We start from the raw sequence: 18,337 nt of genomic DNA on the forward strand, positions 1-18,337 counted from the left end.
AGGAAAGTTATGACCAACCTAGATAGCATATTCAAAAGCAGAGACATTACTTTGCCAACAAAGGTCCGTCTAGTCAAGGCTATGGTTTTTCCTGTGGACATGTATGGATGTGAGAGTTGGACTGTGAAGAAAGCTGAGTGCCAAAGAATTGATGCTTTTAAACTGTGGTGTTGGAGAAGACTCTTGAGAGTCCCTTGGACTGCAAGGAGATCCAACCAGTCCATTATAAAGGAGATCAGTCCTGGGGGTTCATTGGAAGGACTGATGCTAAAGCTGAAACTCCAATACTTTTGCCACCTCATGTGAAGAGTTGACTCATTGGAAAAGACTCTGATGCTGGGAGTGATTGGGGTCAGGAGGAGAAGGGGACAACAGAGGATGACAAGGCTGGATGGCATCACTGATTCAATGGACATGAGTTTGAGTAAACTCCGGGAGTTGGTGATGGACAGGGAGGCCTGGCCTGCTGTGATTCATGGGGTCGCAAAGAGTCCGACACGACTGAGCGACTGAACTCAGTTTAACATGTTTAACATGAATGTTTAACATGTTCCGCTTTTCTTAAATAACCCAAGGGTTCTGAACTCTAATAGTGGCTTTATCTCCCTGTCTTTTCCACAGATGAAATAGATCAACTAGGTTTTTATAGCTGTTCTCTGATGATCTTGATATAGTATTCGCCTGTCCATTTCAAATGTAATATCATATTTGAAGAGACAAACTATTCTTGTTTTTGCCTAGTGAGTACTCATATTTTCCCCCACAGCGTATTATTGACAGACATAAATATCTTTTATGTTAGAACAAATCTCATAAAAGTGCATTTTAATATGTGCCATATGTTTTTCCCATCTCTGCTTTGATTTTTTATCAGTATTTGTGCCAGTACATTTTCTCATTTTGTTGCATTAAGATATCATAACTTTGTAACTATAGCTGGACACTAAAAAGTTAAATCATGTCCCAGTTGTTTTAGGTAAAGGCAGAAGTCCCAGGAGATACATTTTCTGTGAAATATAATTGTACCTAACTGATACAATAAGTTACAAGAAGCATGAGCTCTCAAAGACCATCCTAAAATGTTATTTTAGGGAAAACAAAGTATTCTCATTTCATCTTAAGATGCTAAGGTTATTTTGAATAAAATGTTCTCATGATCTATCTAGCATTAATTGAAAAAAAAAATAGAGAAAAATGTAAAAACCTCAAAACTTTCTGATGATGTTGAAGGCTTGCGGGGTGAAGGTGATTATTATCATAGGAGATAGGAAAGTACCTCCTCCAGGGAAAAAATTACAAGAGTTTGAGTATTTACGTATGCCACCTTTGTTGATGTTCTTTTAGTCGCTAAGTCGTGTCCTACTCTTTGCGTCCTATGGACTGTAGCCCGCCAGGCTCCTCTGTCTGGGTGTTTTCCCATGCAGGAATACTGGAGTGGGTTGCCATTTCCTCCTCCAGGGGATCTTCCCATCCCAGGGATCAAACCCATGTCTTCTGTAATAGCGGGTGGATTCTTTACTGCTGAGCCACCAGGGAAATCCCAATGGGATTGTTTCTACTAACCTATTTTTTTCCTCCTAGTTATGAGTCACATCCTTCTGCTTCTTTTCATGCCTGGTAAGTTCATGGGGTCACAAGGAGTCGGACACGACTTAGCGACCAAACAACAAGTTTTTATTGAGCTTTCCAGGTGGCTCAGAGTGAAGAATCTGTCTGCCAGTGCAAGAGATGCAGGAGACAAGGGTTACATCCCTGGGTCTGGAAGATCCCCTAAGGGCATGGCAACCCACTCCAGTATTTGTGCCTGGAGAATCCCATGGACAGAGGAGACTGGCCGGCTGCAGTCCACCGTCCAAGAATCAGACACAACTTAGCAACTGAGCACACACAAATTTTTATTGGCTGCCAGATGTTGCAGATTTGACATTGTTGGTGCTGAAGATTTTGGTTTTCCTTTAAATATGTGTAGGTTTTATTCTGAAATGCAGTGAGTTTACTTGAAAACAATTTAATCCTTTAGAACTGCCCTGTTGAAAATAGTAACCACTAGCTTCATGTGGCCATTTGAATTTATGTTATTAAAATGAAATAAAATTTAAAATTTAGTCCCTCATTTGTGCTTTGTACATTTCAAATTCTAACATCTAGCTTTCGTTGGTGGGTCAGTAGAATTCTCACATGCCAACATCCACACGTGACTAGTGGCCAGTATACTAGACAATACATAAAGGATATTTCTATCATTGTAGAAAGTCCTATTGGAGACCTGCTTTAGAAGTTTGCTTTTAAGCTTTATTAGGTCCAAAGTGGTCTTTATTTAGGGCTAATTTGACTCCATTATTGAGGCAATACCTCAGTGGACGCCCCCTCCTTTTACAACCTTTTTAAGCTCTTTCTTCAATGTTGCATGGTCATCTCTCTTCATTGGACATTCATAATAAAAAGTACTGTATCTTTCTTGGAGGCTTTTTTCCTTTACTTTTTTGTATTATGGTAGAATACACATAACATAAAATGTAGCATCCTGGCCATTCTTAGGTGTATAGTTCAGTGTATTAAATACATTTGTAATGCTGTGCTGTCATCACCACCACTCATCTCCAGAACTCTTTTCATCTTGTAAAATTGAAACTCTGTACCCCTTAAACAACTCCCCATGGCAACCACTATTCTACTTTCTGTTTTTTTGATTCGGTATCTAGATACCTCACATAAGTGGAGTCAAACAGCATTTGCCTTTTTGTGACTGAATTATTTCATCTAGAATAATGTGCCCAAGATTCATCATGCTTTAACATATTGCAGAATTTCTTCCTCCTTTTTTAATGCTGAGTAGCTTATCATATATATGTGTGTGTGTGTATATATACACCATATCTTGCTTACCCATGATCTATCAATGGACACTTGAGTTGCTTCCACTTTTTAGCTATTTTGAATAATGCTGTGATAAACATGGGGGTACAAATATTTCTTAAAGGCCCAGAAGTTGGTTTGCCAGATCATATGGTAATTCTGTTTTTAATTTTTTGAGGAACTGTCAAACTTTTCCACAGCAGCTGTACCAATTGTACATTCCCACCATTAGTGCATAAAGATTGAAATTTCTCCACATCATCAACAACACTTGTTATTTTCTTTCTTTTCTTTTTTTTTTAATAGTAACCTAATAGGTATGAGGCAGTATCTAACTGGTAACTGTGATTTGCATTTCCCTAATTATTAGTGATGGTGAACATCTTTTCATGTTATCATTGGCCATTTTGGTCATTCATCTATCTTCTCTGGAGAAATGTCTATTTTAGTCCTTTGCTCAGTTTTGAGTTGGGTTATTTTGTTGTTGCTGAGTTCTCTATATAGTCTGAGTTTCAGTCTTTTATCATATATATGATTTGCAAATATTTTCTCCCATTGATTTGCCCTTCTACTCTATTAAGTGTTTCATTAACACACAAAATTTGTAAATTTTCATAAGATCCATTGTTTCAGCATCTTTAATTCTTTTTCAGCAGAGTGTTTGGCCTTCAATAATAATTTCTTTAATCCAATAATAATAAATTAAAGTTCTTTGTAACAAGAATGATAGGACTAAGTAGAGAAGTTATGTAATTTTCTGCCAGGAGATGAAACAGAGCATCTGGTGAATTCCTTTAAAAAAACAAAAAGTCTCAGAGAACCTATAGAGCCTGCAAACCTCCCACAAAGAAAACGGAAACACTGAGGGAAGGAAGGAGATTTTACTGTGTATTTTTGGCATCCTCACCATGACATTCCATTACAACAAACATTGCCTGAAGTTAGTTGAAATTCCCATTCTATTCACTTGTTACAGTTTTTCCCTCAAGCAATCATGGAAGAAACGTATCCACTGCTTTAAGAGGTGCCAGCAATCTTATTTTTATTCAGCTGTCCCAATGGGGTTTTCCCCAAGTAAATCTGCTACTCAAGTTTCTGCTTTGCATATGGATTCAAAAGTGGGTGATCGCTTAATGCAAAGGACAGAGAAAAGCAAATTGGAGCCAGTGACTCAGTTATTTCAAAACACCAAGAAAATAAGATTAGAAGACACAGATCAAGAAGCCTTTACAAGGAGCAAAGACACTGGCACAGGATATCTTTCAGAGAAAGCCTTGGGTCCAGTGATATGTGTTAAAGAAAGTGATGGGATAGAAATGACAGACGTCGAATGAAGTTATTTTGTATGTTACTAAAGAAACCAAAAATGGCTTTTGACTAAGAGGGCCTGATGAATGAGAGACTTACCTTATTAGGAAAACCTAACAAAAGGAAGGAAGATGATCGCTTATTTTTTACTGTTTATGAATCAATGTAGATTGCATCTTTTGATGATACATAAGGCTATGGTTTTTCCTGTGGTCCTGTATGGATGTGAGAGTTGGACTAAGAAGGCTGAGCGCCGAAAAATTGATGCTTTTGAACTGTGGTGTTGGAGAAGACTCTTGAGAGTCCCTTAGACTGCAAGGAAATCCAAGCAGTCCATTTTGAAGGAGATCAGCCCTGGGATTTCTTTGGAAGGAATGATGCTAAAGCTGAAACTCCAGTACTTTGGCCACCTCATGCGAAGAGCTGACTCATTGGAAAAGACTCTGATGCTGGGAGGGATTGGGGGCAAGAGGAGAAGGGGACAACAGAGGATGAGATGGCTGGATGGCATCACTGACTCGATGGACGTGAATCTGAGTGAACTCCGGGTGTTGGTGATGGACAGGGAGGCTTGGCGTGCTGCGATTCATGGGGTTGCAAAGAGTCGGACACAACTGAGTGACTGAACTGAACTGAAGTGATTCAAAAAAAGTTGCTTTAGAAAGAAGAAACTTTCCAAAATTCAAATTCAAGATTTCTCTCATATTACACTCTATTCTTGTCAAAAATCAGAGGTTTTGTCTAAGGGTATTTAAATGTCACCAAAACATTTTAATTCTAGTGTATTTCTTAAACAAGTGATCAAAACCCAAAAAACAGTGTCCACTTTGACATCAGTATTTCCCATGATTTCTGGTGTATTGCTTTTATATGTTGGATTTCCAGCTGGAGATTTTGCTTTAGAGTACTTTATCTTCCTGCATTTTTGCATTTCTGTCCTGTCAAAAATCACTGGTAGCTAAAGAGGCATTTCACATTTCACATCATCCTTTCAAAACTTTTTTTTTTAACCCACACAGAATTCATTTCAGAGTTCACAAAACAGTTTTTCTAAATGTAATAATTTATCTTGCAGATGTTACCATTTTATGCCACTAATATTTAATATAAGAAAACAGCCTAGTTGTTTAAAAAACTATATATATATGTTTATATATAAACATATATAGTATATAAATATATATACTATATATGTATATATGTATAATACTGCTGTTTCAAACTTTCGAGCATTGGAGAAGGCAATGGCAACCCACTCCAGCACTCTTGCTTGGAAAATCCCATGGACAGAGGAGCCTGGTAGGCTGCAGTCCATGGGGTCGCTAAGGGACATGGCTGAGGGACTTCACTTTCACTTTTCACTTTCATGCATTGAGAAGGAAATGGCAACCCACTCCAGTATTCTTGCCTGGAGAATCCCAGGGACGGGGGAGCCTGGTGGGCTGCCGTCTATGGGGTCACACAGAGTTGGCCACGACTGAAGTGACTTGGCAGCAGCAGCAGCTATTTCAAACTACTAGATGTTTCAGTAAGGATGACAAACATATATATATATGTTTATATATACTTCAGTCATGTCCGACTCTTAGCAGCCCCATGGACTGTAGCGCACCAGGCTCCTCCATCCATGGGATTTTCCAGGCAAGAGTACTGGAGTGGGGTGCCATTGCCTTCTCCATACATATATATACATATACGTAAATATGTATATGTATATACATATATAAATATGTATATGCTGTTTCAAACTTTATACATATACATACATATATATGTATATATACATACATATACACACATATATGTATGTGTATATGTATATTTGTATATGTATACACACACATATATATACACACATATGTGTATATACATATACATATTTACATATATGTATATATAAACATATATATATATATGTTTGTCATCCTTACTGAAACATCTAATAGTTTGAAACAGCAGTATTGTCCCAAATAATGTTAGCTGAAATTAAAAACCACTTGTGTCTGGACAGATAGTGACCTGTAAATATTTCTACTATGTATGTTTTGACATTTTCCTGTACTTTAATATTTAATGGTGATCTCTAATGTCCAGTTGAGTAATATCCTTAATATTGATAAAGGAAAAAGGCATACTCAAAAGGAAAAGTAATCTTTTAGGGGAAAAAATATTCTGTTAATCAGAGAAAAACTAAACAGATGTTTTTGTAGAGTTTAAAAACATTGAAAGGGATGTAAGCCAATAAGATGATGCTCTTTATCATTTATAGAAAATAATTCTTTGGGAGACAAAAAAAAATACACAGATCATTCATTTGGTCACCTAACCTGGCACTGTGCTTGGTGCTTGGGATAGAATTGGGAATAAAACAGCAACTGCCTTCTTTGGTGGGATTCCCTGGTGACTCAGATGGTATAGAATCCACCTGCCAATGCAGGAATTGCAGGTTCAATCCCTGGGTCATGCACATCCCCTGGAGGAGGAAATGGCAACCTACTCCAGTATTCTTGCCTGGAGAATTCCATTGACAGAGGAGCCTGATGGGCTACAGTCCATACGGTTGCAAAGAGTTGGACATGAATGAATGACTGAAACAATAATAACACCTTTGTAATGCTTACTGTCTACCAGTAGAACATCAGACTAATTATATAAGATACAAATTGTGATGTGTCATGAAGAAAAAGTTAAACAGCCAAACCCGACAGGAGACATAACATACACTTGATTTTTATTTTTTTAAACTTGATTTTTAACTGTGGGAGCTAGGAAAGATTCTCTGAAGAGGTGACATTTATGGTTTTTGCAAGGACACGACTGTCCAAGTGAGATGATGGCCGAGGGGACAGAGTTTAGGTGAAGTCTGGAAGGAGATCATGATGGTCTGAAAGTGGGGGAAAGAAAGGGTTTCTAGTTTAAAAAAAAAAAAAAGGCTAGATGCATGAAGGTTCTCTAGGAGAAAGAGTGAGCTGGGGAGCACGGCTTTTGGACATACCAATTTCCAAGGCAGGCAGTTCTATGTGTATGGAATGAAAAATACCAATTTGAAAGTTGTATACAGAGTGGTGTCTAAAGTTATGGGAATTAATGAGGTTGCTTAGGGTGAATGTAGAGTGTGAGATAAAGCAACTACAACATTCAGAAGCTGGCCAGTGCTGAGGGAGCTCGCAGAGGGGATGGAAGAATTGACAGGCTGGTGGAAAACCAAGACAGGATAATGTCAAGACTGCCCACCAATCTTTAAGGTGGGGGCAGTCAACTGAAAGGGTAAATGCAGACTGAAAGTTCACTGGATCTAGCAACATGAAGTGAGAAGACCATGGGTTGAGAAGATCCCCTAGAGAAGGAAGTGGTAACCTACTCCAGTATTCTTGCCTGGGAAATCCCAGGGACAGAGAAGCCTGGTGGGATAGTCTATAAGGTCCCAAAGAGTTGGACATGACTTAGCAACTAAACTACAACAATAGAAGCAAAGGGCAACACAATTGTGTGGCTATCTTTAATGATAACTAGGAAAACTTCCACTGGGACTAACTTTGCACAGAATCCATTCCCACCTGCATAATCCAAGAAAGACTTACTCAGAGTGACTTAAATCAAAGATCAGATCAGATCAGAACAGTCGCTCAGTCGTGTCCGACTCTTTGCCACCCCATGAATCGCAGCACGCCAGGCCTCCCTGTCCATCATCAACTCCCGGAGTTCACCCGGGACTCACGTCCATCGAGTCAGTGATGCCATTCAGCCATCTCATCCTCTGTCATCCCCTTCTCCTCTTGCCCCCAATCCCTCCCAGCATCAGAGTCTTTTCCAATGAGTCAACTCTTCGCATGAGGTGGCCAAAGTACTGGAGTTTCAGCTTTAGCATCATTCCTTCCAAAGAAATCCCAGGGCTGGTCTCCTTCAGAATGGACTGGTTGGATCTCCTTGCAGTCCAAGGGACTCTCAAGAGTCTTCCCCAACCCCACAGTTCAAAAGCATCAATTCTTCGGTGCTCAGCCTTCTTCACAGTCCAACTCTCACATCCATACATGACCACAGGAAAAACCATAGCCTTGACTAGACGAACGTTTGTTGGCAAAGTAATGTCTCTGCTTTTGAATATGCTATCTAGGTTGGTCATAACTTTCCTTCCGAGGAGTAAGCGTCTTTTAATTTCATGGCTGCAATCACCATCTGCAGTGATTTTGGAGCCCCCAAAAATAAAGTCTGACACTGTTTCCACTGTTTCCCCATCTATTTCCCATGAAGTGATGGGACCAGATGCCATGATCTTTGTTTTTTGAATGTTGAGCTTTAAGCCAACTTTTTCACTCTCTTCTTTCACTTTCATCAAGAGGCTTTTCAGTTCCTCTTCACTTTCTGCCATAAGGGTGGTGTCATCTGCATATCTGAGGTTATTGATATTTCTCCCGGCAATCTTGATCCAGCTTGTGTTTCTTCCAGTCCAGCGTTTCTCATGATGTACTCTGCATATAAGTTAAATAAACAGGGTGACGATATACAGCCTTGACGAACTCCTTTTCCTATTTGGAACCAGTCTGTTGTTCCATGTCCAGTTCTAACTGTTGCTTCCTGACCTGCATACAAATTTCTCAAGAGGCAGATCAGGTGGTCTGGTATTCCCATCTCTTTCAGAATTTTCCACAGTTTACTGTGATCCACACAGTCAAAGGCTTTGGCATAGTCAATAAAGCAGAAATAGATGCCTTTCTGGAACTCTCTTGCTTTTTCCATGATCTAGCAGATGTTGGCAATTTGATCTCTGGTTCCTCTGCCTTTTCTAAAACCAGCTTGAACATCAGGAAGTTCACGGTTCACATATTGCTGAAGCCTGGCTTGGAGAATTTTGAGCATTACTTTACTAGCATGTGAGATGAGTACAATTGTGCAGTAGTTTGAGCATTCTTTGGCATTGCCTTTCTTAAATCAAAAGGGCAACATAAATGAGCAGCCATTGTGTCTTTATTGTAGCTTTAAATGGAGCCCTGGTCGGGGTATCCGCACCACCTAACTGTGAACTCTGGATGATTCTCACTTCAAAATTCAAGTCTCAATGGTTTCTATTCAAAGGAGAGACTGATTTCTGTCCAAGACTGAAAAAGGACGACAAATTCTTTGGGCTCCTCTCATCAAGAGGAGGGGTCCATTACTCCACCTCTTAACTCTGGGTTGTCTCTGCTGGTGCTTTGGCCAACAGAGAATGTGGCCGACATGCTACATCGAAGGCTGTGCCTGAATGGAAGTGCACCAGCAGCCAGTGAGCACCAGCTGCCAGGGATGTGACTAAGACGTGTGAATAAGGGTGTGGAGCCCTCGGCTCAGCCAACCTGTGCTGAATGCTCATTGAAGCCACCCAAGCAAGCCTTGCCCATATAAATGTTCAGTTCAGATGCTCAGTCGTGTCCGACTCTTTGCGACCCCATGAATCGCAGCACGCCAGGCCTCCCTGCCCACCACCAACTCCCGGAGTTTACTCAAACTCATGTCCATCGAGTCGGTGATGCCATCCAGCCATCTCATCCTCTGTCGTCCCCTTCTCCTGCCCCCAATCCCTCCCAGCATCAGAGTCTTTTCCAATGAGTCAACTCTTCGCATGATAGAAATAATAAATCGTTGCGTTAAGCCACTGGCGTTTGAGGCAGTTTAACGACTGATCTGATCTGATAGTTACCTAGAACTTTGCCTGCTGGGGGAATTTCCCACCTGGCTAAGCCCCACAAGGATGTTCTTGCCAACTGCATTGAGGGATACCCTGAGTGGGGACGTTCATGACCCTCGGTGTGCTAGTTTTCCGGCTCTCTCCTTCCTACCTGTTACCATCTCTGTATTGGGAATACCAGCGTTTATTCCTTTAAATGCCATTTGTCTTTTAAAACGGATTTTAGTTTCGTCCCCTTCCAACTGGAGTTGCTTGCCTGCCCTTTGGACTATGAGACGCGCAAAGCTCAGCACAATGGATAAATGTTCAGTGAAGAGCATGCGACCCGACTACTCTGGGGACTACTCTGGGTACCTGGCGGGCCCCCTCCAGCCTGACTCGGCTCCGCGCCTACCTGCGCCCTGCTGACACCTCCTCCACCCCCCGGGCCGGCTCTGGGCTGTGTCGCGGGGAACCTCCATCTGGCCTGGGGCTCTAAGACTTTCGATACTACTATAATTACTGCTATTATTTGAAAGGGAGTGGCGTCCCTGTTTCCGATGGGGCGTGGCGCCAAGGAGGGGGCACCGCAGGACGCTGTCCCCGCAACCGGAAACCCTCAGCCACGCCCCTTCCGGCGCTTCCGGTGCTCCGCCTCACGATGGCCTGGGCGGCTGGCAGAGCGGCCGCATGCGCAGCCGGCTGGGCTTGGGGTAGCAAGCGTAACTCGCACACGGGCCTGCGAGCGCCGTGAGCGCGACCGGAAGCAGCAGGTGTGTGAAGCCGGAGGCGTGGCGGGTGCAGGCTGGCAGCGTGGGCCCCGGGCACTGGCAGCGGTCGGGCACCCCCGATCCCGGGGCGCTGCAGGCCCCGTGGTGTCCGCTTAGAGTTTGGGAGGACCTGGCTCCACGGTTAGGACCGGTTTATGCTCAACACGGGAGGGTCCCAAGTTAGGCATGTTGGGTTCCAGCCCTAGGCGCGCCCTTCGAGAGCCAAAAAGCCGAAATCAGACAGGCACACGGCCGTCCTGAGACTCTGGATAAGTTAAGTGCTAAGAGATGGGATCGTGTCAGCACAGCCACAGATTTCAGTGGAGCTGGAAGACTGGTAGTGGAACTCCATGGGGAGAGAGTCCCTAAGGCCCTCTTACCGTTAGAGGACTCTCTGTTTGCCTGGAATATGCTACTCCCATCAACGTGGTAAAAAGCATCAGATGTGGAGACTCAGTTTAGTTATCCCTTTCTCTGTTAAACCTCTCCTAATCTTTCTAGATAGAGTGTAAACTGGTTCCGCTTTCTGTAGTATCAAGGTATAGCAAGAGTGATGAAAATATGAAGACTCTACCATAGAAATTATTCCTCCAGGACATAACTACAAAATAATTTGGCCTAGTTATGGATTTTACTACCCCAGTCCATCCCAGGCCTTTAACCTAGAAGAAAATTATGACCATTCTAAGAAATGGAATTAAATGGTTTCTTTACAATCATAGCTAGTCAGAATACTTCATTATTATAGCTAGTATTTTCACTCTTTTCATCAGCACTGCTAACAAATAATGTGTGAAGTGTTGAAACATAATAAAATTGTTCCTAACCTTTCTATATAACCTTGCTACTCTGACCTCTCCCCTGACCTCAGGAGGATCCATCCTAATTTAATATTGATCAAAATAAAACAGGCTGACAGTAAATCATGTATCTCACAGTCAAATAGAAATTACATTTCAAGTATTATAAGGACATAAATCTTTATACACTGATGTTCATTGTTGATAACACAGAAGGACTAGAAACAACCTAAACTTACAAACTAAGAGATTGGTTGAGGAAAAGGTGGTGTTATCTGACAATGAAATATTACACGTTAAGACTGATGTAAAAATTGGTTTAACATTGAATTAAATAAAGTTTGGTTACACTTCTGGTGGGGAAGTATATGTGGATTTACACATGCACAGAAAAAAATGGGTACACACCAACATGTTAGTTGTAATTACTTCCCAGTGGTGGTATTACGGGTTTTTTTTTTCCTTGCCTGTCTGTATTTTCTCATTTTTCTCAATGAATGTGTATTACCTGTGAATTCAAAATAATTTTTTGGCTTTGAGGTATATTAATAATTATTTTCAGCTTTATTATTTGAATAATCTCTGCCCTTATTCCACTTCAGCTAAAACAATTTGAGGTTTGTATGATTTATTTCCTTTGAGTACTCTGTTGGAGAAGTTTTATTAAAGACTAATGGTAAAGCCAAAAGGCAAGAAAAGCAACCAGACTGGATACTTAGATAAGTTTGGATCAAATAACCAAGAAGTGATAGCTACAAAATAGAATTTAATTTTCTTTTTCTCGATCATTAATTTATCTTCCATTTTTGACAGCATGCTAATCCCATTTTCCATGAAGAATTGCTTCCAGTTACTTTGTAATCTCAAGGTCCCAGCAGCTGGCTTTAAAAACACAGTTAAAAGTGGACTCATTTTACAGTCAATTTCCAATGACGTTTACCACAATCTGGCTGTAGAAGACTGGATCCACGACCATATGAATTTAGAAGGCAAGCCAGTCCTTTTCTTGTGGAGGAATTCTCCCACTGTGGTAATTGGTCGGCATCAGAACCCTTGGCAGGAATGTAACCTGAATCTGATGAGAGAAGAAGGTGTGAAACTGGCTCGGAGGAGAAGTGGAGGAGGGACAGTCTACCATGATATGGGTAACATCAACTTGACTTTTTTTACAACCAAGAAAAAGTATGATAGGATGGAGAATCTAAAATTAGTTGTGAGAGCCTTGAAGGCTGTCCACCCACACCTGGACGTGCAGGCTACTAAAAGATTTGACCTTTTACTTGACGGACAGTTTAAAATCTCAGGAACAGCTTCCAAGATTGGCCGCAATGCAGCTTATCACCACTGCACTTTGCTATGTGGTACTGACGGGACCTTCTTATCATCTTTGCTGAAGAGCCCTTACCAAGGGATCAGGAGCAATGCCACTGCCAGCACACCTGCCTTAGTGAAAAACCTTATGGAAAAAGATCCCACTCTGACCTGTGAAGTAGTGATAAATGCTGTTGCCACAGAGTATGCTACTTCTCATCAAATCGATAATCACATTCACCTAATAAACCCAACAGATGAGACAGTGTTTCCTGGAATAAACAGCAAAGCCATAGAACTACAGACCTGGGAATGGATATATGGCAAAACTCCGAAGTTCAGTGTAGATACTTCCTTCACTGTGTTACATGAACAGTCACACGTGGAAATTAAAGTATTCATAGATGTCAAGAATGGGAGAATTGAAGTCTGTAATATTGAAGCACCTGATCATTGGTTGCCGCTGGAAATATGTGACCAGTTAAATTCAAGTCTTATTGGTAGTAAATTTTCCCCAATTGAAACGACAGTGCTAACAAGTATATTACATAGAACATATCCAGGGGATGATGAGCTACACAGTAAATGGAATATTCTGTGTGAAAAAATTAAGGGAATAATGTGATTCCAAGTAAATTTCTTAATGTTGACAGTTTTGATGAGAAAATTAAAATGTTTACAGTGCATTTTTTAAAAAACTTTATTCTTGGCTGTGAATGGGCTTTCTCTAGTTGCAATGTGTGGGCTTCTCATTGTTGCAGAGCTCAGGCTCTAGCCTCGAAGGCATCAGTAGTTGTGACTCGAAGGCTGTAAAGCACAGGCTCAGTAGTTACAGCACACAGGCCTAGTTACCCTGGGGCATGTGAAATCTTCCTGGACCAAGGATCAAACCTGTGTCCCCTGCATTGACAGTTGAACTCTTAACCACTGGACCACTAGGGAAATCCCTGTCTGTCTTCATTGGTTTTAATACTGGGCTGGCTAAAGGGTTCATTCAGGATTTTCCATAAGATGTTTTTTTTGTTTTTTTTCCATAAGATGTTAATGCAAAAACCGAAACAAACTTTTTGGCCAAACCTATACTTGACTGCATTTGTATTTCAGCTCTTTTCTTTTGTTACCATCTTGGGGTTGGATACCATATTGAACACTCTGACCTCACAGTTCTTTTTCTTACCACTAGGGAATATAACCCTGCCTTCTTGATACTATATACTATACTATATAGTATACTATACTATAAACTATAAATTTCTCCCTTTTAATTACATTTCCCTATCCTTTCATTCTCTCCCACTAAATCAAGCTTACTGCACTTTTCTAAGCCAATAACTTTTCTCTAGTCTCTTGCTTCATCTCCATTTCTTACTAGCATTCTCACATTTCTCTTGACCTATCATAGCCACTCTTTTTTTCAACAATTGATTTTCCACTCATATAACTAGATGGTGGGCGATGCTAGAAGAAAATTCACATAATCATGCAGAGTAGTGTCTTCTCAGGCGGCGCTAGTGGTAAGGAATCTGCCTACAATGCAGGAGATGAAAGAGACATCAGTTTGACCCCTGGGTGGAGACCATCCCCTGGAGTAGGAAATGGCAACCTGCTCCAGTATTCTTGTTTGGAAAGTTCCATGGACAGAGGAGCTTAGCAGGCTACAGTCCGTGGAGTTGCAAAGAGTCAGACACAACTGAGCTCACACACGTGCATGCTCACACACAGATTCGCCCAATTTCATATTTATAGTTTTTCACTTGTTTTTGTTCTGTAGGCATCAGATTCAACTCACTTCTGTTGACTGCCTCTCATTCACCAGTAAACCCTTGAGCAGCAGTCTTTCAGAATTGAGTTCCTTCAGCTGCTTATGTTTTCTACTTCAACTTTTCTCATTTCATTCAATCCCAGAGAAAGAAATACGTCCTCTTCCTTAAAGCTGAGCCCCCTAATTGTACTGTGGATTTTTCTTCTCCAGCTTTTTTTTTTTTAAATATTTAAGCTGCGTATGGTGTTAGTTGCATCACTGAGATCTTTTGTTGCAGTGCACAGATTCTCTAGTTGCGGCTCTGGGGCTTAGTTGCTCCATGCACGTGAGCTCTTACTTCCCCGACCAGGAATTAAACCCACGTCCCCTGTATTTCAAGGCAGATTTTCTACCACTGGACCACCAGGGAAGTCTGTTTATGTTTTGTACTATCAATTATTTATCTCCTTTATCTTGCATAAGTCTATCTCAACTTTTACTGAATCATTAGTACTCTTGCCTGGGAAATCCCATGGGCGGAGGAGCCTGGTAGGCTGCAGTCCATGGGATCACTAAGAGTCGGACACGACAGTGCACTTTTCAGTTTCATGCATTGGAGAAGGAAATGGCAACCCACTCCCCTGTTCTTGCCTGGAGAATCCCAGGTACAGGGGAGCCTGGCGGGCTGCCGTCTGTGGGGTCGCACAGAGTCAGACACAACTGAAGCGACTTAGCAGCAACAGCAGCCTTAGTGAATGGACATGCGAATGTCTCCCCCGTCTCAAAGACTGCTGCTCAAGGGTTTACTGTTTCTTTCCATTCCATGGTTGCCAAACTGCTTCAAAGAGTAGCACTCCTGCCAACAATTTAATGTCTCTATAGTTCACTCACATACTAATTTCTACAGTAGTTCCTGTTTATCGAGTGCCTACTCTGTGCCTACTTTGCTAGTTGTTGGATGTTCCTGGTAACAGAGACACGGTCACTGACCTTCAGTTCAGTTCAGTTCAGTTCAGTCGCTCAGTCGTCTCCGACTTTCTGCAACCCTATGAACTGCAGCACACCAGGCCTCCCTGTCCAACACCAACTCCTGAAGCCCACCCAAACTCATGTCCATTGAGTTGGTGATGGCATCCATCTCATGCTCTGTTTTCCCCTTCTCCTCCTGCCCTCAACCTTTCCCAGCATCAGGGTCTTTTCAAATGAGTCAGCTCTTCACATCAGGTGGCTAAAGTATTGGGAGTTTCACTTCAACATCAGACCTTCCAAAGAACACCCAGGACTGATTTAGGATGGACTGGTTGGACCTCCTTGCAGTCCAAGGGACTCTCAAAAGTCTTCTCCCAACACCACAGTTCAAAAGCATCAGTTCTTTGGCGCTCACCTTTCTTCACAGTCCAACTCTCACATCCACACATGACTACTGGAAAAACCATAGCCTTGACTAGACGGACCTTTGTTGGCAAAGTAATGTCTCTGCTTTTGAATATGCTATCTAGGTTGGTCATAACCTTCCTTCCAAGGAGTAAGCGTCCTTTAATTTCATGGCTACAGTCACCATCTGCAGTGATTTTGGAGCCCAAATAAAGTCTCTCACTGTTTCCACTGTTTCCCCTTCTATTTCCCATGTAGTTATGGACCAGATGCCATGATCTTAGTTTTCTGAATGTTGAGCTTTAAGCTGACTTTTTCACATTCCTCTTTTACTTTCATCAAGAGGCTCTTTAGTTCTCACTTTCTGCCATAAGGGTGGTGTCATCTGCATATCTGAGGTTATTGATATTTCTCCTGGCAATCTTGATTCCAACTTGTGCTTCCTCCAGCCCAGCGTTTCTCATAATGTACGCTGCAGATAAGTTAAATAAGCAGGATGACAATATACAGCCTTGACGTACTCCTTTTCCTATTTGGAACCAGTCTGTTGTTCCATGTCCAGTTCTAACTGTTGCTTCCTGACCTGCATGCAGGTTTCTCAAGAGGCAGGTTAGGTGGTCTGGTATTCCCATCTCTTGAAGAATTTTCCATAGTTTATTGTGATCCACACAGTCAAAGGCTTTGGCATAGTCAGTAAAACAGAAATAGATGTTTTTCTGGAACTCTCTTGCTTTTTCAATGATCCAGAGGATGTTGGCAATTTGATCTCTGGTTCCTCTGCCTTTTCTAAAACCAGCTTGAACATCTGGAAGTTCACGGCTCACGTATTGCTGAAACCTGGCTTGGAGAATTTTGAGCATTACTTTACTAGCATGCGAGATGAGTGCAATTGTGCGGTAGTTTGAGCATTCTTTGGCATTGCCTTTCTTTGGGGTTGGAATAAAAACTGACCTTTTCCAGTCCTGTGGCCACTGCTGAGTTTTCCAAATTTGCTGGCATATTGAGTGCAGCACTTTCACAGCATCATCTTTTAGGATTTGAAATAGCTCAACTGGAATTCCATCACCTCCACTAGCTTTGTTTGTAGTGATGCTTTCTAAGGCCCATTTGACTTCACATTCCAGGATGTCTGGCTCTAGGTCCGTGATCACACCATCGTGATTAACTAGGTTGTGAAGTCTTTTTTGTATAGTTCTGTGTATTCTTGCCACCTCTTCTTAATATTTTCTGCTTCTGTTAGGTCCATACCATTTCTGTCCTTTATTGAGCCCATCTTTGCATGAAATGTTCCCTTGGGATCTAAGTTTCTTGAAGAGACCTCTAGTCTTTCCCATTCTATTGTTTTCCTCTGTTTCTTTGCATTGATTGCTGGGAAAGGCTTTCCTACCTCTCCTTGCTATTCTTTGCAACTCTGCATTCAAACAGGTATATCTTTCCTTTTCTCCTTTGCTTTTTGCTTCTCTTCTTTTCACAGCTATTTGTAAGGTCTCCTCAGACAGCCATTTTGCTTTTTTGCATTTTTTTCCTGGGGATGGTCTTGATCCCTGTCTCCTCTACAATGTCACAAACCTCCGTCCATAGTTCATCAGGCACTCTATCAGATCTAGTCCCTTAAATCTATTTGTCACTTCCACTGTATAATCATAAGGGATTTGATTTAGGTCATACCTGAATGGTCTAGTGGTTTTCTCCACTTTCTTCAATTTAAGTTCTGAATTTGGCAATAAGGAGTTCATGATCTGAGCCACAGTCAGCTCCCAGTCTTGTTTTTGCTGACTGTATAGAGCTTCTCCATCTTTGGCTGCAAAGAATATAATCAATCTGGTTTTGGTGTTGGCCATCTGGTGATGTCCATGTGTAAAGTCTTCTCTTGTGTTGTTGGAAGAGAGTGTTTGCTATGACCAGTGCGTTCTCTTGGAAAAACTGTATTACCTTTGCCCGGCTTCATTCTGTACTCCAAGGCCAAATTTGCCTGTTACTCCAGTTATTTCTTGACTTGCTACTTTTGCATTCCAGTCCCCTATAATGAAAAGGACATCTTTTTTGGGTGTTAGTCCTAAAAGGTCTTGTAGGTCTTCATAGAACCGTTCAACTTCAGCTTCTTCAGCATTACTGGTCCGGTCATAGACTTGGATTACCATGATATTGAATGGTTTGCCTTGGAAACGAACAGAGATCATTCTGTCGTTTTTGAGATTGCATCCAAGTACAGCATTTCAGACTCTTTTGTTGACTGTGATGGCTACTCCATTTCTTCTAAGGCCTTCCTGCCCACAGTAGTAGATATAATGGTCATCTGGGTTAAATTCACCCATTCCAGTCCATTTTAGTTCGCTGATTCCTAGAATGTCGACATTCACTCTTGCCATCTCCTGTTTGACCACTTCCAATTTGCCTTGATTCATGAATCTAACATTCCAGGTTCCTATGCAATATTGCTCTTTACAGCATCGGACCTTGCTTCTATCACCAGTCACATCCACAACTGGGTATTGTTTTTGCTTTGGCTCCATCCCTTCATTCTTTCTTATTTCTC

General features: G+C 41.5%; 2 protein-coding genes across 3 annotated transcripts; both read left to right on the plus strand.

Annotated features, from left to right (window-relative positions):
- Positions 1–2,911: 2,911 nt before the first annotated feature.
- Positions 2,912–5,332, plus strand: C11H2orf15 (chromosome 11 C2orf15 homolog). Its single transcript, XM_015473370.3, has one exon. The coding sequence runs from the start codon at positions 3,765–3,767 to the stop codon at positions 4,188–4,190; it is 426 nt and encodes a 141-aa protein (XP_015328856.2). The 5' UTR covers positions 2,912–3,764; the 3' UTR covers positions 4,191–5,332.
- A 5,158-nt stretch (positions 5,333–10,490) lies between these two features.
- On the plus strand, positions 10,491–13,389 carry LIPT1 (lipoyltransferase 1). Of its 2 annotated transcripts, none has more exons than NM_174795.2 (2): positions 10,491–10,578; positions 12,189–13,377. In NM_174795.2, the coding sequence occupies exon 2, from the start codon at positions 12,190–12,192 to the stop codon at positions 13,309–13,311; it is 1,122 nt and encodes a 373-aa protein (NP_777220.1). In that variant the 5' UTR covers positions 10,491–10,578; position 12,189; the 3' UTR covers positions 13,312–13,377. The 2 variants fall into 2 exon arrangements, with proteins under 2 accessions (NP_777220.1, XP_059747009.1); XM_059891026.1 differs by lacking the exon at positions 10,491–10,578 and adding an exon at positions 10,603–10,716 and having other exon boundaries at positions 12,189–13,389.
- The last annotated feature ends 4,948 nt before the right edge of the window (positions 13,390–18,337 follow it).

This window comes from Bos taurus, chromosome 11 (assembly GCF_002263795.3).
Source record: "Bos taurus isolate L1 Dominette 01449 registration number 42190680 breed Hereford chromosome 11, ARS-UCD2.0, whole genome shotgun sequence".
NCBI classification, from domain to species: Eukaryota; Metazoa; Chordata; class Mammalia; order Artiodactyla; family Bovidae; genus Bos; species Bos taurus.